Source organism: Tympanuchus pallidicinctus, unplaced genomic scaffold (genome assembly GCF_026119805.1).
Source record: "Tympanuchus pallidicinctus isolate F22 unplaced genomic scaffold, pur_lepc_1.0 scaffold9, whole genome shotgun sequence".
Lineage (NCBI taxonomy): Eukaryota > Metazoa > Chordata > Aves > Galliformes > Phasianidae > Tympanuchus > Tympanuchus pallidicinctus.
The window spans coordinates 7273500-7296042 of record NW_026294813.1 but is presented as its reverse complement, the minus strand read 5'-3'; the positions used below and the strand labels follow the sequence as shown (position 1 = coordinate 7296042).

The 22543-nt window shown below is 41.7% G+C and overlaps 1 protein-coding gene across 2 annotated transcripts; it reads left to right on the top strand.

Annotated features, from left to right (window-relative positions):
- Positions 1-1303: 1303 nt before the first annotated feature.
- SNX18 (sorting nexin 18) lies at positions 1304-21929 on the top strand. 2 transcript variants are annotated; one of them, XM_052670226.1, is made up of 2 exons: positions 1304-2893; positions 18906-21929. In XM_052670226.1, exons 1-2 carry the CDS (start codon positions 1342-1344, stop codon positions 19157-19159), a joined length of 1806 nt encoding a protein of 601 aa, XP_052526186.1. In that variant the 5' UTR covers positions 1304-1341; the 3' UTR covers positions 19160-21929. The 2 variants fall into 2 exon arrangements, with proteins under 2 accessions (XP_052526186.1, XP_052526187.1); XM_052670227.1 differs by lacking the exon at positions 18906-21929 and adding an exon at positions 6306-18897.
- Positions 21930-22543: the final 614 nt, after the last annotated feature.

Below are 22543 nucleotides of genomic sequence, written 5' to 3'. Positions count from 1 at the left end.
GTACTGAAGTCTGTACAGTGCAATAGGTGGCATTCAGAATATGGAGGTTCGTTTTATCAACAAGGAGATGTTACAAAATCACAACATATTCCTATCTTTGTTGGTTGCTCTGAAATTAAGGCCTGCTATTTATTTCCATGAAAACTACAATGGATGCAAAGAACATAATAGCACTATTTCATAAGAGGAAATTCTCAGCTATAAAACAATATTTTGTAATACTCACCACCATCACTTATTCGTGTTCACCAGCAATGAATACTTGCAGTAATCTGCACCAGCAGAGGTGACCAACTGTCACTGTTGCCATGGCTGAAATGCACACCCACCACCTCACTGTGCTCCCATTCACTGCTTGGTCTCCATCAACTTCCACCCCTTCATTTCATGATTTTCTGGTTCATATATACTTGCATGTCAGACGCCATTCTGTCAGACTGCTGTCATCTGTCATATGGCAACAAAATACATCAGAATCAAAGAATCACAGAATCGTTAAGAACAGAAAAGACCTCTAAGATCAACAAGTCCAACTGTCAAGCCATCGCCATCATGAACACTACGTCCCTCAGTGCCACGTTCACACAATTCTTGAAAACCTCCAGGGATGGTGACCTCACACCTCCAGCTGAACTACGACAGCAGAGGTCCAATCTCTCCCAAACCACCATACCATGACCATCCACCTCTGATATCGTGGGCCAAAAGATAATCTAGGAGGCACTATTTTCAGAGCATCTTTCTTAATTACATTCATAACTTCAAAGTGTGCACATCACATCTCCCACTCTGTCTCTGCTGGTAGCACTGAGAGGACCAAAAATACCTCCCTGAATCAGCAAAGACGCGAGTCTTTGCACAGCGAGCACAGCCTGGCCCCGCAGACGCCGCTTGCTTCCCCCATCGCCGGTAGCGCCCCAGGGGCCGACACGGCGCGGCCGACATCGCCCGTCTCGCGGGCAGCCCCTTGCCAGGACAGGAGGGAATGGGCGGGAAGGGGCGGGCCGGGCCCATCGATGGGGGCGGCCGCTCTGCACTCGGCTCCTCCGCCCTGCCTCTCGGCTCTGGATTAGCGAAACTGGCGACGTGGGACGGTCCCCGGCCCGGCCCCGCGCCCTGCCTCGCCCGCCGGGGTGAAGCCGGGACTCCCTACCCGCCGGCCGAGCCGCAGCGCAGTGCAACGCAACGCACCGAGGAGCCGAGGGCCGCCGCGCCGTCCCTACGGGTGGGACGCGGGGCCGGCGCCGGGCGGCAGAGGCGCGCTCCTCCCGCAGCCCCGGGGGGTGAGAGCGGGCGGCGGGTCCGGGTCCGGGGGGCGACGGGCGGGCGCTCGGCGGGGCCATGGCGCTGCGAGCGCGGGCGCTCTACGACTTCAGGTCGGAGAACCCGGGGGAGATCTCGCTGCGGGAGCACGAGGTGCTGAGCCTGTGCAGCGAGCAGGACATCGAGGGCTGGCTGGAGGGCGTAAACAGCCGCGGCGACCGCGGCCTCTTCCCGGCCTCCTACGTGCAGGTGATCCGCGCCCCCGCCGCCGAGCCGCCGCCGCCCGCCCGTTACGCCAACGTCCCCGCCGGCGGCTTCGAGCCGCTGCCGCCGCCCGCCGCCTTCAAGCCGGCCGCGCAGCAGCCCGAGCCCTTCCCGCTGCCGCCCGCCGCCGCCGGGTACCCCTTCCCGCCGGCGCCCTACGGCGGCTCCTACCAGCCCAGCCAGGGCAGCGATGACGACTGGGACGACGACTGGGACGACAGCTCCACGGTGGCGGACGAGCCGGGAGCCCTAAGCAGTTCCTACCCCGACTACGAGGCGGCTGGTGGCGGCGCGGCGCCGGGCCGATACCGGCTGTCCACGCGTTCCGAGCTGTCGCTGGGCTCCCGCGGCGGCGGCCACCCCGCGGGACACCCACACCCGTCCGGCGGCGGCGGGGCCAAGAGCTCGGCCACCGTGAGCCGCAACCTCAACCGCTTCTCCACCTTCGTCAAGTCGGGAGGGGAGGCCTTCGTGCTCGGAGAGGCGTCGGGCTTCGTGAAGGACGGGGACAAGCTGTGCGTGGTGCTGGGCCCCCGCGGCCCCGAGTGGCAGGAGAACCCCTACCCTTTCCAGTGCTCCATTGAGGACCCCACCAAGCAGACCAAGTTCAAGGGCATGAAGAGCTACATTGCCTACAAGCTGGTGCCCAGCCACACCGGGCAGCAGGTGCACCGCCGTTACAAGCACTTTGACTGGCTCTACGGGCGCCTGGCTGAGAAGTTCCCTGTCATCTCCGTGCCCCACCTGCCTGAGAAGCAGGCTACTGGCCGCTTCGAGGAGGACTTCATATCCAAACGTCGCAAAGGCCTGGCCTGGTGGATGGACCACATGTGCAGCCACCCCGTGCTGGCGCAGTGTGATGCCTTCCAGCATTTCCTCACTTGTCCCAGCACGGATGAGAAGGCCTGGAAGCAGGGCAAGCGCAAGGCCGAGAAAGACGAGATGGTGGGTGCCAACTTCTTCCTGACCATCAGTGTCCCCACTGGCCCTGGGGCTGTCCTGGACTTGCAGGAAGTGGAAAGCCAGGTGGATGGCTTCAAAGCCTTCACAAAGAAGATGGATGAGAGCGCCCTGCAGCTTAATCACACCGCCAATGAGTTTGCCCGCAAACAAGTCACTGGATTCAAGAAGGAATATCAGAAGGTGGGGCACTCCTTTAAGTGCCTCAGCCAGGCATTTGAGCTGGACCAGCAGGCCTTCTCTGCTGGCCTCAACCAAGCTATAGCCTTCACTGCAGAAGCCTACGACACCATCGGGGACCTGTTTGCAGATCAGCCCCGACAGGACCTAGATCCTGTGATGGATTTGTTAGCGCTGTATCAGGGGCATTTGGCCAACTTCCCAGACATCATCCATGTCCAGAAAGGTAACATCCTTATATATTTTATAAAATGGTAGTTACATAAATTGGTGATGTGCAGACAGATGTAGGAACCAGCAGCTAAACATGCTGCATCTGGCTTGCTGGCCTTGGGTTAAATGTTTATGTGTTTACTCAAGTAAGCTGTTGCTAAAAAATACCCAAAACACATCAGTGACAGCTTTCATTCTTTGCCAGGAGGTGCACACTTTGTTGGGAATTTTATTGGTCAGAGGTTACTCAGTTTGGCAGCGGGTCACTGAAAGAATCCACATCTACCTTTATGACTGATACATTAAGGATCAGTGAGCTTGTTTATAACCCCCAGTATTAGAAAACATCTCTTCCCGTTTGATGTACGTTAGGTATCTTAGATCTCCAATGTTGCAGATAGTAAATCAGGAGCAATCTAAAGATGCAGATACTGCAGTTGAGCACCTAGTCTCAGGTATGCATAGTATTACTTTCTTTTTGCAGCATCAGATGTTTAGATGAGATGTTGAAAGCTGTTGGTATTTGTCAGTTTAGCCTTGCATTAAATCTCTTTTCATGCCTTTGGTGGGGATAATGATCAGTGTTCATAGTTTTGGTGATGGTGATTCTCAGCCAGGCGCCCGTAGAGCCAGTCAAAGTGCTTGTAACGGCGGTGCACCTGCTGCCCGGTGTGGCTGGGCACCAAAAATTGAGTTTTTCATACGTTGTCCTAGTTATCATGGAAAAAACATTGCTCACCTGTTATCCTGTCAGCAACTTTCTGTCTCAAACTTGCTTCTGAATTTCACATTGCTGTTCTTGTAACACCCTGTGATCCATCGGAGGGAGAGAAACACCAAGCATGAAAGAATTGTCTGCTGGATAACTAGGGTCACGTGTTCAGAAAACAGAAGCGTGGAGCACTGTGTATGTGTAGGTGATATCCCTGCTGTGAACTTAATGCTATTCATATCTTTGTCACCATTGTGAGAAGAATAGCCCATTGTTCATTCTTCTTGCTGTTATATTCTTGACCTGTGGCTTTCCAATGGCACAGAGACTTAGAAAAACTCACCTATCATGTAAAGAAATTGGCATGCTTAATATTTATATGACAAAATGAAGAGCTTCTTTGCAGGAATTAATTTTGTAAATTTGTAAGAGTTGGTCTGTATACTGAGCGGCAGAGCTTTGTCTGTGGCCCATGTCTCTGGCCCTTATGAGACTTTTTCAAGTGCTAGGAATCTTGAGTTTTATGATAAAATGATCAGAGAAATTTTTTCAATAGATTACAAAGGTAGACTTTCTGGAGGCATGCATTATTGCTGGAAATCTGAGGAGGAAGAGTTAATAAAATGTATACAGTTTGTTGTTTAAGAGAATGTTTCACTTAAAAGTACGTGCATTAAGTTCAGATTTTTGTTCTCCTGTTGAAATTTGAAATTATTGAGTGGAAACTTCAATAATCCTGACGTTATTTTGAGGAGAAAATGGAAGAGTGCAATCTGACCTTTCACGATTTGTTGTGCTAGCTGGTGTGTCATTGTATTCTGATAATAGCTCTTAAATATTTTAAATTTGGAGAGAAAGGAGACTTGGCAATGTCTCATGTTTGGAAGTAGACTACTTTAAAGTGAGATTTCAAATAATGGTAGGATTGTCTGTAAGTTTCTGGAAGGAAAAGATTATTTTATTGGGTCAAATAAAACAGTAGAAGATATATACTACTTAAATCCATATCCTAAAGTTGTTAGATACTGTAGAGGTTCACACAGTAGGTTTTTTTGGAGGCTTTACCTTGAGAAGAGAATGGGGAATAATATGATACGTGCTTCACTCAACCCACATTTCCTACAGATTGCACATTGCTGTTTCTTTTTCAGTTCTGTTTGAATTTACACGTAGTGGTTATATTTACCTTCTAAAACTGGGGAAAAATCATCTAAATGAGCTTCCACCAGAGCAGTGCATGAGCGTGACATATGTTGAGTTGATGTTGTGCCAGAAGACTGTCCTGGAGCTGGTTGGAGGAACGTACAGCCAGTCTGTGTGCGTGTGTTAATGTTCCAGCACCTCTGGGCCAACGTTGCCTTCAACAGAATGTTATCCTTAGTACATATTTGTTATTAGGAAATGGCTTGGGTTTGAAAGGTTGGTCTCCTGAGTGTTCATAATCGCCTCAAGAATAGGGTTAGAACTAGGTTATACATGTGTTGTTGTTGTTCCCTGTACAAGAGATAAACTGAAGAAAAATTGAGTAAAAATACTTTTTTAACCCAATTTATTGCTGTTTTATTACTCTTAAGAGTTACTTGTAACAAGGTATAGCTTCTCAATTTCAAATTGCAAACTCTGATGAAAACACGAACCATTTGGTCTTTTTGCGATAAGACCTTTCTTTTAAATTTATGACCTGGGATAGTTGCCAGTATTTGAGAATTATTATTGTTTTTATGTACCAAACAAAAATCTGTTGGTGAAAATAGATGAACTGAAAGCAGAGTTGTGTCCTTTCAGTATTGTATTTTCTATTGTACAGTATTTGTGCAGTGAAATGTCCCAGCAGTGACCTCTGAAGTGGTACACACAGCAGCCTTTGGATTGATACATTGGCAACGTGGGCATGACTGTAGAAAGAATTTATGAGCGCTCCTCCATTTTTTCCTACCTAGTGCAAATATATTGTTCATATATATGAAGCTGTTTGTAGATTCCGTTTCTGTATTCGTTTGGATTTAAGAAGGACCAGAAAGAAAGGCAGCTGTGCCCAAATCATATATTAGAATGCATTGCTTATTAAGGATTTGATTTACTGCAGATGAGCAGCTGCTTGATGTGATTTGGAAGTGTTTTGTGCTATGAACTGAGAAGTCTGCATGTCTGGGTTCTTTAATAATTTCTACAAATTTTCTTCTGCAAGAAGGCCAAACAACTTTAACTGAAGGCAAGAATCTTCCTCCATTTGGTCTTTATGTATTCTAGAATTAAGAACCAAAGCCACATAAACCCACTGTTGCTTTGTCTGTGCATCAGCAGGTAAATATATTATCCCTTGTGCTTATAACTGCTCAAGGATCCAGATCTTTATACATCCTCTGTGAGTACATCTGAAATCTGCAAAAAGAGATTTTCATTTTGGTCACTTCAGTGTAAACATGAAATCCAATGGAATATTTTCAAGTTTTTGTTATTACTATATTTTAAGTATTTAGTTAAATGGCAATAGCTTCAGTGAGGTATTTTTTAAGGCTCCTCTTTCTGTGTCTTCTTGCTGTTGAGTACCCAGTATTAAGGGATTTTCTATGAGGGAAGGAGGAGTTAAATTTCCTGCTCCAAAAGAAATGGAGGAGGGATTTGAACTTCATTCTCCCATCCTCCAGCTGAGAACCAGCTTGGCAGTGCTTTATGAGAAACCTTAACCCATTTTGTGTGTGCTCCAATCCAGGTCTGAAGGTTCATTGGATTGAGCCCTACAGTGAAGAGCGTAATGGGATGGAAATGCTGCAGTTCCATCTGGAAGTGCTCAGGAAGAACTTCCCACTGAGACTGGAAGCAGAGCATTTCTGTCCCAAGACACAGATTCCTTACAAACAAGTTGTTGAGATACATTTTATTTTGAAAACTAAGTGCTTATGGGAAAAGTGACCTTTGTAGGAGGAGGTGATGGTAGAGTGTGGTCTCTGAGCATCTAAGCACCCAAACTCCTAAAAATCTAGTCCTCAACCCCTCATAGGAAAGTTTGTCTAGCATGCTTATGTGAAATATTCCTGTGCATACCTGTGTTTTTTGGAATGGAAGATGCAAATAGTTAGACAGATATACTTGTACTTAGTTTTCTTTTGCCTCTGGCAAAACGTTTGTAAACAGGAGTATTAAGTTCAGTAGGCCTGATAACTGATCTGCACCTTTGCTCATCATTGTCATTTTGCAGAATTAGCGTGTCTTTCAAGAAATAATACATTCAGTTGCTTTAGTCTTGAGAAGAAAAACATCCTGTCGTCTTTATTTATGTGTTTTTAAGGTCTACTTGTGGAAATTCCCTAGGCAATTTTGGCAAAATAATTCCTAAACAGTAATTACTGTATCTTCACTAAACTAATGAGATTGCTTTACTTCCATAATCTTCAGCACATACTGCAGGCTGGTGCAAGTTTAGGTTCAGGAAATGTATGCACATGTAAGAATTTGAAATGGTATATGTGTGTATACAGTTGGTGTAGTGCATTCTTGTCTGGCTGTCTCATTGTGATACTTGCATAGTGAGAGTAGAGAAGTTATTGGAGTTTGTTTGTTTCCAATCCTCTTTGAGGAATTATTATAATAGGACTTTTTTTTTTTTTTTTTTTTTTTTTTTTTAAATTTCTGTCAGTGGAAGAAACACTGGCTGACTTTGTTTCATTTCTGCTTTCCAGAACCATTCTTTATTGTATTTTGTTAACACTAAATAAATTTCTGATTACAATTTTTGCAAAACGCACTTGAAATAGTGGTTTACAAACTCTCTGAGATGTAGGTGGTACACCAGGATCTAAAATAATTATTTTAAGAATATCTGAATGATGCAATTACTTTTTCATCACTGTTTGTGAAAAGTAAAATAAAGCAAATATCCTTATTTGCTTGAAGCAAATTTAATTCTGCACATTGGCTCTAAAAATGTGCTGGGTGTTGTTTTAGAGTAACTTTAATGGGGTGAAACAGCATTCCAGCTGTTAACACATTGAAATTTCAAGCATGGAAAAGCCCCAAACAGCACTGAAACCTGGAGTTCTCTTTGATGTTTTCTGCAGTTCTTGTGGGACCGGGAGGAGGGAGAGGGAAGAGGGCTTGGTGCATCACTGAGCGAATAAGGCTGGTCAAAATTCATGCCTAATCGTTAATAACAATGTAAAAGCAGTGCCCATTTCTCTTGCTTGCTTTCTAGCTCATTAAATTTGTTGTAGAGACTTGTTCTTTCCTCTGTCTCTTATTTTTCCTTTTATCCACCTTCTTCTGTCTCTGGTACACAAACACATATACCTTGCATGGAGTTCAGCTCAGTTAACTTAAGTGCCTGAAAGCGGGGCATGTAATCCTAGCCAGATGACCCCTATAGCAGTAAAAAGAGATGGATACCAATGTTTCAGGTGCTTAAGGACTTTTGATGAACAAGAATGGATTGTCTTAGGATGTCTGCTGCCATCTCTCTCAGCTTCCCCATTGTTATTACAAGAAAGATGTGGCATTTTTATACTTGCTGCCTGAATCACCCAGTTTCAACCTCCCACTACTTGAAAGTGGCCTAGAAGAAATAAATGTTTAGGTGTCTAAATCCTGAAAGGATCCTCACAGTTAGTATCAGTGTAAAGTTACAGTTTCCTTTGTGTGTGTAAATCACACATCAACCAAGAATGGACAGGGCTGAAATTGAGCAATGCCCTTATATGAAGGGGCTTAAACAGAAATCAGAACTTTTGTGTCCTATCTGCCAAAAAGTTGCATTTGTCTTTTTAAACTATTGTCTGATTGCTTGTTTTTTTTTCCTTTTTTCCTTCCTCTCCCTTATCTCTTCTTACCTTATCTTTCTGAATGAACAGGATTCATGCAAGTAAGATGTTTCTCTTTCCCAGTACCTTTTGGAACTTGTTAGCCTGATATTCAAGTTTGATGGTTGCGGGACATTTCAAGAATGATAAAATCTCAGTGATTATTTTTCAGCAAACAGCTGGTAGCACAGGAAGGACTGCATGCGTTACTGCACACCCCCAGGTCTGCATGTTGCAGGACTACCATTTAATACCAACAGGCTAGAAGATGTTGACCCAGGCTCACACTTTCAGTTTTGACTGCAGGCAGTGGATATTCTTGAGTTCTTGCTAAATACATGCATTAGAGCTTTGTCTACTGGAAAGACCTTGAGGACAGCTAGAGAGTATCGGGACAATGCAGAAATTAAAGTAGAAATTATTTTGTAAAAGGAAGAAGCAACTTCATTTCAAAGGCTGTGTAATAGCTTTTCATCTTGAAGTTTCTAATAATCGTGGTGGTGAGAAAGGATTCCTTGTCTGCCTACAGCTGGGAGGTTTTCAGGACTTCTATGAATACAGAAATTAACAGAATTGAGATACGGAAAACAGAAAGCAAGTCCTAGAGCTCTCCCAAGTCTTTGTAAGTGCGTTATCAATACTGAACAAGCTGGCTGATTTTTCTATTTTGTAAGTCACCTTTGAAACAAGGACACGTTTCAGCCTTTCCAACATCTTTTCCATGACTTCATCGTTAGAATTTGTTTGAACAGTTAAAATGCCAAGTTAAAGTGTGCAGACTGTATAAACTCATCCAGATGGTACCTTTTTTATTTTGAATTGCCTCATTCAAACAGCAAAGATTGGAAGTTTTAATAAAAAAAAAAAAATGAAATCACATTTGGCGTAGCCCCCAAAGCTTTTACCTTATCAACAGACTGGATCAAATAAATAGCAAGTGCTTACTACACAGTGTAATATATATCCTTCATGAAGGCCATGAGGATGAACTTCAATAAAATTTATTTTAAAAACATTAAAAATGCGTTTTAAAATTTTGAGTCAGTGCCTCATGAAATCGGGGCCAATATCTGTAACTTAACAATCTGCTCGGGCCTTGTTAGTATCTTTGGGCTGTCCAGCCTGTTTTGGGTAGGTATACATCATATTTGGGCAGCTTCTCAGGTTGTGATGAGCAAAGCTGCCCTTTTTATGTTTGTATGGAATGTGAAAAGCAATGCAAAAAGCAGATTAATGCTTTGGTTTGCCTTGGCTGTTTGTATTGCAAGGAAGAGTCTTCTTCGCTTTGTCCTCACAGATATGCTGCAGCATGCAGGTTTCTAAAAGAGAACATCTAGATGCACTAGGGAAAAATGGAGCAGGATCTGCATTTGATTTGCATCTCTACTCTTCTCATATGAAGTTATGTGAATGAGCCATGCATGTTATATTTGCTCACCCTAGGACTGTTGTAGAACTATGCAGAAGATGGTGGGCAATCAGACTCTGTGAATTGTCCTCATTTTTAGCATCTCTTTTGCCTTTTTGGGAGAAAACATCCACAAGCAGGTCTTTCAAAGCAGGGATAGGTGAAATCTGCATTTATACTTTTCTTGATAACATTGTAATATAGTTATTGATATATTTTGTAACCTTTGTTCTCCTTTCCATACATATCCTATAAAATCTGAGAAAATTTTGAAGCTGCTGTTTAACACTACGTTGCTTATATCAGCTTTGGCAATACCTTATATTCATCTTCTATAGATCTGCAGTGCCTGTTGTTACTCTTGAATGTAAGCTCCTAAGACATGCTTAAAGTCACAGAGAAGTTTCATCTCAGTACTTGTGTGAGTTGCAATTGCTTACATTTTTAAGTGCCTGTCCAGAAACTGTTCAGTCACTTACAATGTTACTTGCTTTTTGAAGGGCAGATGTATTGCATTTCTAACTAGCTTGATTTTACAGTTCATGCCTTTATGTACTTCTAGCATCAGCTGAAGTGCTTTAGAAGCAAACCTCCTTAAACTGGAGATAGATTGTACTTTCCTACATTTCTGTCTGAGAACTGGGTAAAGTCTGTGTTAAGGAATGTTTGCCTCAAAAGCTGTGATGCGAAATGCTATGTTTGTGATAATAGAAAGCAGTGGACATCATTTAGCTGGATTAAATTTCTGCAGACAGTCCTTCTCTCTGGCATCTTTATAGGTAATGTGCAGTGAGAGAACACTTGCAAGCACATGCTACAGTATTATAGTCGTTTGCTGAAAATGCTGTCTGCATATGATACATCTAAAATGTATGTATTTTAAAATTGCTGCATACAACCTTTGAAAAAATAACCTTTCAAAAAGTTTTCACAATTTTTACCTAGCAGTGTGTGTTCTGTTAATGGGATTGTGCAGAGTGATAGATGCTTGTTATTCAGTTGTGTTTGTGTCCTTCGTTTAGCTGTCTTGTTCTCACCTCCTCTTATCAACATTTTTAAAGGCAAACTGTGTCGTGTGACTTCTTTTGTCCCCTGCCTGGCTTACTGTAACATCCTTGCTGGAGCTGCTAGATTTATATGGGGGACTCTAGAGCCAGTGTGCACCTTGACAATGTGATCGTGAGCACACTCAAGTATGATAATGGTCATTGTTTCACTGGATAAATAGGTGGGCCATACCCTTCCTATATGTGCACACCAGTTCACAGCTGTATGCGTAACAACTTAATCAGATCTTAAATCAGTCTTTTTTTTTTTTTTTAAGATTGCAGTTAGGCATGTATAGTATCCATTAGCACTGGCACTTCATTTAAAATTGAATGACATTTGACACTGTGCCTTCTAAAACCATTATTAATCTGTTAGTAGGAATTAAATCAATGTGCATGCTAAAACCACCAGAGACTGAAATTTGTCAAGTTTCTGAAATCCATGGAAAAGACTGCTTTTTTGTTGCATGATATCTGCATTGTGTAAACCAGAGCATGGTTTTATATGAACTGAAGAATACATGTAAGTGACAGCTTTCAGTGAGCTTTGCAGCAGAGTAGCTGGAAGAAAAAATGGTTCTGTCTGACATTAATAATGCTGCAGTCAGTCAGCGTTAGCCTGGACATTAGCAGAACCCTGTGATTTGTGAGCCTGAATTTATGGGACAGTGTTATTTGACTCTGATCTTTTTGAGCAATGGCATAACAAAAAATATTTCCTGCTTATCCTTAACCACAGATAAGCTGCATTTTCTAAAACCATTAGAGCAACTTTCCCATATCTGTACAAACCCCTTTAATACTGAAGTAATCATCATTTTAAATATTTTGCTTTAAATTTCTGACTTACTTTCAGGAGGAAAAATAGAATATCCTTAAAAGAGTTTTCCTCCATCAAGGAGAAGAATATGAATTAGAAAGTTTTGTTTTGAAAACTGTTTCATGTTGACACTTTCAGGAAAGACAAGTAACTTCCTCATTTTGCCTTCGATGTTGAAGATTGCTTGGTTTTTTTTTGTTTGTTTGTTTGAGCTTAAAACTCTAAAACCAGATTTCAAAGTAGGGGGTTGTTCCTTCATTAGTTACAGTATTGCTACATTTTCACTGTGACCTTCTTTTGTGCAGTTAAGTCTGTATTGGAGGATGCTTCTGCTTTTAATTTCAGGGGAATTCCCATTATACTGCTTTCCATTCTAAATCTCTGCCAGAAAATGTAAAGAATTTGCAGAATCTTAACTTAATGTAGGCTCCTTTTGTTAATCTGTGCTCACAGCATTCTTAAGCAAATAATCTGTCAGTGTAATAAAATCTCTATTCTACCACACATTGTTTCATCATTTTGATTTGAACCAAGAGTGGGAAGTTTCAGAGCTTGCTTCAGAGTGGGATTCCAAGTGAGGTGTAATCCCACCTGGTGCTGCTGCTCGTTCCCATGTTTTGGAGGTCATCACTGCATAGCCGAGAGCGAGCTGGCTGGAAGTGCTGAGCCATCAGTAATGCTAAGCCCCATGGGCTCCTCTCCTCCAGGCCCGATGCGGGCTCTATGGAGTTACTGATGGCGGCCGGCCTCATGCAGTGATGTAAGTGGGATGGCCATGTAGGTGGCATCAGCCTGATGGTGGGAGACCTGTTCCTGACAGGGTTGTTTGTTTCAAAAAGAGAGTAAATCAAAGCTGCACCTACATGCGTGTGGGCTGCCTGGGGTTTGTTGCCAGCCTTTCAGCAGAGAGCTGTAGTTAAAAAAAACTCATTATCAGGTTCTGTGGTAAGAGAAGAGTAAACTCATTTCTTGTTACTTTTTCTGCTTTTGCATCCTTTTATGAAAGCCACTGAAAGTTATGTGAGGTATTTCTCCCTCTTCTTAGAGATCATGTCTGATAAAGCAAAGGGAGTTGATGTTTGAAGTTCTCACTTCAGTAGTGAGTGGTGTGCTTTAAAGGCCGCTGTAGACGCCTATGTTGTACACTTTAATATGATGGGTGGCCGAATGGCATGGAAGCACAAGTTATTTTGCTTCCTAGCAAGTGATGCTCCAAATCTTATTTTGTTGTTTGCAGACGGTTGGAAAGCAAAACTGAATGTATTACATAGGTCACTGGATTGTCACAGGACTTCTCAGATCAAACTGCTGAACAATCCTCTTTGTTAAAACCCTGAGTTTCTGTGAAGAACACTATTTTTTCTGACTTCGGCTTTCTTTCCTCATGAAGAAGTCATCCTTTAGAGGAACCTTTGTACTTTGACACAAATTCTTGAGGGAGGCTGTCTCATCAGACCTTTTTGGCCTCTCAAAGGAGGCATTCAGGAGCCTGCTGCTCTTTGTTTGTGCCACACTTGCCACTGATACAAAAGCCAGAACAATCACGTTCCCCAGATTTTTCCACCCTGCCATTTCTAGGGCTACTCTCTTTCTCAGTGCCATTTATGAATGGAATAAATGTGGATTTGTTTTTGGGGTGGTTGATGTTCCTGCACTGCATTTGCATTGCTTCTTCTCACCTGCAGCAGGATCACCACCAGACCTACAATGCTGGCGGTGAAAGAGCAGCACGTGAGGAGAAGCATGTGGCTTTTTCCCCCAGCCACATTAGAGATATAATTCAGAAGACTCTTCTCTGAAATGTGTCAAGAAGTACCACAGGGCTAACTTCTTTCTTTCTATATCTTCTTTCATTCATTTTGTGTTTTGTCTTGTTTTTCAGCATTTCTCTAGCATGAGGTATAAAGAATAACAAAAGTGTAGAGTTTGAAGTAAAGTTTTGTAGTATCATAACAATTTACACATATGTCAGTTACTTGTGAAAGAAAATTAGTTGTTTCAGTTTAGCATAGAATCATAGAATCTAGACTTGGAAGGAACCTTTAAAGATCATCTCATCCAATTCTGCTGCAATGAACAGGGTCACCTACAGCTACATCAGTTTGCTCAGAGCCCAGTCCAGCCTGGCCTCGAGCATCTCCAGAGACAGGGCACCCATCACCTCTCTGGATAGCATGTTCCAATGCCTCACCTCCTTTATTGTAAAAAACTTTTTCCATATATCCAATCTAAATTTCCCAACCTTTAGTTTGAAAATAATTCATCATTAAGTGAAGGAAATATTTGAATATATGTGATTACAATTTTAGTATCTTAAAAGTTAACTTCCTTCTTCAGTCTAAGTAAGTTTTTAAGTTCATTATTTTGGACTGAAATACCAAAGACACTGGTGGTATACGTTCTAGAGCATGACTGTGAGACACAGACCTGCCTAAATTCTCAGACCCTCACTGCTGCTGCCATATGTTGTATTTTAGTCATCTCATCTCACATTGCAAGTCCATAGGTAATACTGCTGTATGAAGTTAAATCACTGCTGTTTAGATTGCAATTTCGTAGATCTTCTTCAGAAGAGAGGCACAGTTTTGAGCAGTAGCAGTGCTGACTGCTTCTATTTTCGAAGATTTGAGCAAGCCTAGCCATGAAACAGATGTCACTTGTACTAAGCACTGTACAAAAACAATGCAAAAAGGGGCACCTGACCCAGAGAATTCCCTTTCTTGAGGTTTTTCTTCATTTGAATTCATGACTCCAGGTGCAGCTGGAGTTTCCCTGTTTCTCCTGTATGCCCATTCCAAAGTTGACATTCATGTGCTGCATTGAGGAGTGAAGCTGAGCCATGGGAAGTTGTTTTCATGAGCTCTGATCTCCGAGACTTCTGCATTCTAGTGACAGTGCAAGAGTGCAAGCTGCAGGCTTGGGCAGCATTGCGCATGCTAGACTTGAGGAGCCAGGTTAGGGCTAGCTGCTGGCAGCTGATCATATGTCATTTGTTGTTACCCATTCCCCATGGATAAACAAAGGCTTAGAGATACGTATACCTCCATGTGATATGATCTGCATTTTGGCTTTGGTGCACATGCTTACAGAATGGAGGACAGCGAGTATGTGCTCATGTGTAGGTTTGAACCAATCCTTGGTTGACTGCTCACACTATCTCAAAGCATTTTTGAGTGTGATAAAACTGCAGTTGATTGGAAAATGTATTGTTTGACCCAAACCTGAATGCTCTCAGGTTGGAAAAAATATTTTTTTAAATTTTGTTTTCCTGAATGTGTTTAATTTCTTCTGCTTGATTGCAACCTCACGCTTGCATGACCAGCTTCCTTACTCAATACACTTCTTTTTTTGCCTAGTAACCCCTCTGAGCCTATTTAAATTGCTATTTGTATAGCGTGTTTCACAGCTTGGGACTATTTATTTTTAGCAGAGTCTTTGTTGCCTCTGTCTTCATGGCTGCTAGCACATCGCTATAAATGTTCCTTGTTAAACATGTTCATATCATCTAGTGTTGTCTAATCTCTTACTTCAAAGTAAGTACTGAAACCTGTGAGTTTCTAAAAGCCCATAGCAGCATTCAAGAAGCAGAATTATCTATTTAACATCAGGCTTTGGGGAGATGAAAAATAGCATTCACATCTGCTCTTCCTTACTTTTGGGAACAGAAATAGATATAGCACAGCCTTTTGCAGTGTCTGCAATCCAAGCTGTTTTTGCTCATTGAAAGGTAGCCCTGGTCCCTGAAATCTCCTCTCTGGACACAGGAGCTTTTAATCAAACCAGAAGGTTTTATGCGCAGGGAAATCTCTACAAGTTTCAGCAAGCATCAGTGAATGTCAGCAGGTGCCATTTTTTCCACATGGAGGAATTCACTTCTTTGATGCCATTTTGTCAGACTGCCCCTCTGCTGCCACTTGTCCTACGGCAACAACATGTAACAGAATACTGGCAGGAAGGTTCAACCTCTACTGCCACACCACCAGCACCTGCCTCTGATGTCGTGGGCCAACAGGATACAGCAGGAAGCATTACTTTCAGAGCAGCACTCATAAATTAGGAGGTGCCTCTTTTGATGCTTTTTTCCTAAAATGTGAAAAAGCCTTTTCTAGAGCAGCCAGAATTCTGTTTGTTTGATTTTGTTTGTTTCTTTGTAAATACACCTTTCTGTTTTGGATCATCCAAACCAACACTTGATGTTCAGATTTCTGAATCCAGGAACCAGGAGATTGGAATGGAATACTTGGAAGGGACCTGCAGAGGTCATTGATCCCACCCTCAGGGACTGTTGTTGGCATGCTCAGCCCGGCCACATGACCAGGAGGTGCAGGTGTGTGTGAAAGGGTCAGGAGGGGCTGGCCAGGCCAAGGAAAGGTGCATATATCAGTGTTAATGAAGCTGCTTGCAAAGCTGTGCAAGCAAATAACACTTTTTTTCTCCTAAGATTTGCTAAACTAAAGCTTGCAAGCTTCAGTAGATGCTGAATTAGTTAAAATTTATATTTGAATGTTTTTATGATTGATTTTTTCGTGATTGCGTATCTTTTTAAATAAAGCATGGTTTTTTTTGTATTTGGGGAAGGTTCAGTGATTCTTGTACAATAACTTAAGTTTTTCTCTTTATGAGGTTATCTTAAGGTTAATTTTTATTTTTTATGGTTAAGGTTTTACTGATAATACAAGTCATTTAAAGGTACATGATGAAAAAAAAACAAAAGGAAATCTGTGCTTAAGCAGATCTGTGATCTCCAGTTGTAGTCTGTAGATTTTAAAGGAAAATCCAATGAAATACCTGCATGAAAACATCTGTGTTATAAGAACTGTATCAATGGCTGCAAGTTTTCCTTTTGGATTCCTTTTCCTAATTGTAAATCCCCTCTCTCCCCCCCGCCCCCCTCCTTTTTTTCCCCATTTTAATTGGCAAAAAAATCATAATGTATAATATTTGTAGTCTGGAGGAACTGTTTGGTAATTAGCATGGTTATTATTGATGTAAAATATTCAGAAGATTCATGAACTTTAGCTGCTGATGCTGTCAATTTCAGTATTTTTTCTTCCAGTTTAGTCATTCTAGAAATAACATCTAATGTTGTTTCCCACATCACAACCAAGGAGTTGTTATATTTATTTAACCAGCTCCATCTGGCTCCCGGTAACTCCCAAATTTCATTTTTTTCACAGCCTTGCACAGCGTCCTCCAATGCAAACAGAATGCAGAAGGAAAAAAAAATTACCATGTGGGTTTTTGTTTGCTGAAAGAAATGTCTTTATTGTCGAAGAGAGGATTCAATATTTTTTACATTGTGTCCTGCCTCATGAATTACTGTCTTTGAAGGAAAAAACACAGTCTTCTGGCACAGATTGATGCTGTGCTACTTACCTGTGGGCTGTTTCTTGGTTTTGTCTTTGGGCTGAAGGCGGTGAGGTCCATGAGCTATAGCAGCTGGTGCCAAGCTTTTAGCTGCCATGCCTGAAGGCCATGGTTCTGGGGAAAGTGTGGGTAGGTGAAGTGTTACCAACCAGCCTGCAGCATCCTGGGGGCCATTGGTCAAATACTTGCATGTTAGGTGACTTGCAAGTCTTTGTTCTAAACTTGCTTTTCCTGCCACAGTGGCAGAAATGGTTCCTGTGGTCTTACTGCAAACCAGGGAGTTTCTGGAGCTCCTGAAGCACGTACCACGTCTGAAACTTTTTTAAGGTCCACCATATCATCAGGTACTTTAACTTGTCTCTAGTAAGGATACACAGTGGTCAGGCATTGCAGCCAGATGACAAAGAAGGTAGTGGAGTTCCCATCCCTGGAGATATTTAAGGGACATGTGGACATGGTGCTTAGGGACATGGTTTAGTGGTGGAACTCAGTGGTTAAACAGCCTTTTCCCACCTGGAAGGTTCTGTGTTTCTATGACCTTAGGGATAGGAAAAGGAGCAAACTGCACTGAGCTGTGAGAAATGCTGAAGCAATGGGTGTTCAAAATATCTTGTTAAAAGCCATAGGAAGGAAAGGGTGGAAGACGATGTTACCACAGCAGAACTATGTTTTAATTTGTGAGTGGCGTTTAGAACATAAGGCGATTCAGGCTGATAGTAGACAAAATCACTCCTCCTGGAGTGATTGGAGGTTACCCTTTCAATACAGAGGTAGAGAGGCTTCTCTGTTAGCTTGCTGACTCCCTTCACTGCAGGGAGTATAGAAAAGCATTTCTTCAAGGCAGTGTAAAAAGTCCTGTCCATGAACTGTAGTCATTTGTATGATATATAGTATAGTACAAAAGAGAGTCATTTGAGACATTGCAGCTAGAAACAGAGTCACAGAGCAGCTTAGGTTGGAAGGAATCCCAAATATCATCCAGCTCCAACCCCCATGCTGTGGGCAGGTTTGCCAGAGTCTAGATCAGGTTGCCCAGGGCCCCATCCAACTTAGCCTTGAACACCTCCAGGATAAAAGTTATGACAAATACGTATAATGAACATTTTTTGGAGAAGTCTAAAGCTGCATTGGTCTGACTATTCCTAGTTTTATGAATAAGTATGTTGTTCCTAAGGATAATAAGTTGCTTTTCTGGGAAACTGAGCTTGTGAAAATTAATATTAAGATTCATCTTGGTGTTCTATGTCACTATCTGCTTTTGGTGAAGGTTTTGTGAGATGTGTCGTTTAATCAGCTGTTTGGAAGAGAAAGGTTCCTTTGCTGTATTTTTTAGCATCTCTTACAAGACTGTGTTATTTCTGCCTGGACTTCTGTAGCTTTGAAATAAACTTTTAGATTCTCCAGTCATCATTAATATTTGGGGGTATCTGTACTGTAGAAGCAGAATGATGCATTGTTATTTTGTGTATTCAGATCTGCTTTTGATGTTTCACGAAGCCTGAAAGAGTTCAACGTTTCAGGACAGACTTCTGAATGATGTTACTTTTTTGGTGTTAATTGAAGCCTAAATCCATTTTTTTTACCTTTTTTTCTCACTATCAGTGTATTTATTGATTATTCTCCAAAATACATGAATAATCTCATATTTTAAGATTGTGAAATAGGCATGTTTTCTCTTACTGACTTTTGCAAACTAAAGCCTTGCTTTCTAAAATGATACAGTATTCTGTGATTTTTTAATCTGGAAAAGTTCTTTATACACATAAATGCACTCAGAAAAGGCTTTGTACACATTGTTGTTATTAAATCACTTTGAAGTACAGCAAAGTGTAGATTGTTCTCACAGTTAAACTCTTCTGTTCTCTTCTTTACACAGGAGCCCTCACCAAAGTAAAGGAGAGTAAGCGGCATGTGGAAGAGGGGAAGATGGAGCTCCAAAAAGCAGAGGGCATTCAAGAACGCTGTAACATTATTTCTTTTGCGACCCTAGCAGAAATTAATCATTTCCACAAAATCCGTGTGAGGGACTTTAAATCACAGATGCAGCATTTCTTGCAACAGCAAATACTCTTTTTTCAAAAAGTGACACAAAAGCTAGAAGAAGCTCTTCACAAGTATGACAGTGTTTAATCTCTGGACTTCAGTTTGTGGACTTTGCTCAGTATGAGCATGACTTAAGCAGCGGAACAAACTCTGTTGCTGTTAAAGAGCTATTACCAGTGGTAGATGTGGTACAAGAATGTTTGTGTTCACTTGGAATCGGGATTTTATCAGAGTATGTAGGAAGGAAACAGTTATAGGGCTATGTAGTAGAAACAGTACCACGCATTATAACTAAGTTATACTGTGTATGCCTACACTACCATTGTAACTTTTTTGAAATAATGAGTATACTATTTGCCTTATTGCTTTTTGAAACATGGTATTTTAGTGCATACTTTGTAGACCTCAAAACCCTTTGGGTCTTTAAGGAAGTTGGCTAGATAAAAGCCTGCTTCAGCTGCCTTTTTACTTTCCTAGATTTGGATTTCCTAAATTCAAATGATTCTCTGTTTACAGACTCCTACTAGAGCAGCTATGTGATTCTGTGCCTTTAGACTCTATTTTTCCTTTTCTAGTAAGTCACATTTTTACGATTGAATGAATGAAGGGTTGATGCCTATGACAAGAACTGATTATAAAACCTCATATTAACTGGAAATAAATGAGCTGCCATCCAGTTTGCACAGCAAGTACTGTCTTATGATAAATGTTGGCTCAAAAGTAGAACTTAAATCTATTCAGACTTTCCCTGAAAGTGGAGACTACTTGTTACATGTACTAGGATGTTAAGCACATATACAAAGTACACCACTGACCCCCCTTTCAAAAATGAATATTACGCTGAGGGGATTTTAGTATAAAGCATTACTGTGAGTGGAAATTTGAACTAGCCTAATAACAGGGATGCTTATCATGGGGATATAAATGCAGGCTATGTTGATAGAACTTTTGTAAGTAGGAAATTATTTCCTCATTGTTCAGTTGCTGATTCAGTTTAACTTCAGACTTGCATCTACATTGCCTGTTGTCTAAGTTGGGACTCCACTGTGATTCATTAGTCTACTCTAAGGTTACAAGTTTTCAGGGATGTTCAGTAGTACAAATGATCTGAAATAAGTCTTGGCTGAACTAACCTGGAAAACAGGTGGCATGTTTATGTTTATAACACTTGTCTTAATTTTTGTATAAATATTTTTGACAAGCAGGGTGCATTTATATATATGTAAACACTATATTTTAAAGAATTTTCTGGCTTATTTCCCTTGATTTAAGTCTGAAGTCTGTTTTTATAACCTATTGGTTCCCTTCTTATCAGTCAGTATCAGAAGGGGTTTGTATTTATCCTATCCTTTTCTTCCTAAACAAAAATAACAGAAACTTCCAAGGAGGTAAAATGTTTCTTCCCTGCCCTGCCCTGCCCTGCCCTGCCCTCCCCTTCCCTCTCCTCTCCTCTCTCTCTCTTTTCTCTTCTCTTCCCTTCTCTTCCCTTCTCTTCTTTCCTTATCACAGATAGAATAAAGAAACAAAATCCTGGAAAACAAAGTTAAGCAATAGTTTCCTTAAAGTACAAATCATTCTTCACCTATGCAGAAGAAATGTCCAGTTATTTCACTTGATCATGTTGGGCTCTGTAGCTTTAACCCCACACCTGTGTTTCACATGTATAAACATGTTGGTTGCTTTGAAAGTAATACCTCCTATTCCATGGAAGCTACAACAGATACAGAGAGCACAATAACACTGTTTGATAGAGGAATTTCCAAGCTACAGTACGCTATATTTCAACACGGTCACCACTGCTTGGCATGCATTTTCAATAGACAGGATGAGAGCCTTCATGCTGCATTCATATACATTGACACAAACAGAGATGACCAGATGTCACTGTTGCCACTGCTGAAATGCGCCACCCAGTGCCTCTGTATGCTCACACCCACTGTTTAGGCTCTATAAACATTCTGCAACCACCGATGAATTTCTGGGTGCCATTTTTTCTGCATGAAGAATTCAGTGACACACCTTTGCATCATCCACACTTCCACGTCAGATGCCATTCTGTCCGACTGCCCTGTGTTGCCATCCTTTACATGGCAACAACATGTAACGGAATATTATTGGGAAGGTTCAGCTTCTACTGCCATACCACCAACACCCACTTCTGATGTCGTGGGCTAACACAATAAAACAGGAGGCATTACTTTTGGAGCAGCCCGTATATACAAATGTGGTTTTGGTTTTAAGATTAAGATTTGGTTTTAAACCCAGAGTGTTTGGCAGATTGCTATATTGACAACTTGCATTTGGCAGTGCACCTAATAATCAAATACAGAATGATGGAGAGGGAAAAATCACGCTGCTTGTAAAAGAAAGGACAATCAGTGAGGAAAGAAGGCATTTGCAGGCTACTGAATGTGTGCTGCAAGCATTGATGTTGACTGTAACATAAGGACCATAATCATAGGGCTGACTTGCTCTTTATCTTCCTCATGGTATTTCATTCTGCATTCAGAAATCGCCACTTCCTGTAACAGCTCTTCCCACTTCTGCTCCAACTTCCTGAGTCATTTAATTATCTGAGCTGTCAATGAGCCAGGTTTGAGCTGTTACGTGGCTTATGGTTGCTTAAGCCAGATACTGTTTTGTTAAATGATTTTGCGGTAATTAGATCAGACTACAATCAAAGTAATTATGTGTGATGGTATTAAGACCTGATCAGAAATCGATCTTGGTCCAGTTGAAGTATTCTAGGAGGTTAGTATTAACGAAATGTACATGTCCATGGGGATATTAAGCTGTGATATGTATACAACATTATGAGACAGGTACAGTTTTCCCAAATAAACTGTCATGGCCTTCACCATACTTTCTCATTTGTGATTTTTTGGGGGCGAGGAGGATGAGGATGTGCTAATTTGTTAAGCCTGAGGTACCGAAAGAGCCTGTCAGGAATCCTGGATCTGAATTGTTGCACTCTGAACAAGTAACTCTCATTCACATTAGCATCTTCTCACACAGAGCCAGGATTAATCTGTAATGGAGCCTAAGTTCCATTCATGCTTAATGCACTGTGTGAGATCTGCAGTTGGAAAAAGAGTCACATTGATCTCCTGTGACTCACAAAATGGTGTGCTCTGAGGTCTGAAGGTACTCTGCAGGGAGGTGTATTTATTGTTGATTTTGGTGAAAGTGCTCCATCCAGTGAAAAATGTAGAACAAACCCATCAGTGGAACATAGCTACACACAACCTGCAAGCAGAAAGTGAATTATGTTTCTGTTTAAGTTTCAGGTTTTTGACTTAGACATTAACAGCCTGCTAAATAGGTCTGTGTCTCAGCCCTTCAGTTGTATGGTGCTTGCAAAGTAAACAGTTGCCTCTGTTTTGTGCCCTGTGTGCATTTTCTAGGTTCTTCCTACCAGAGTCCAAAGGCAGATTACATTTGATTTGGGAGTGTTGCATGACCCAGTTTAGA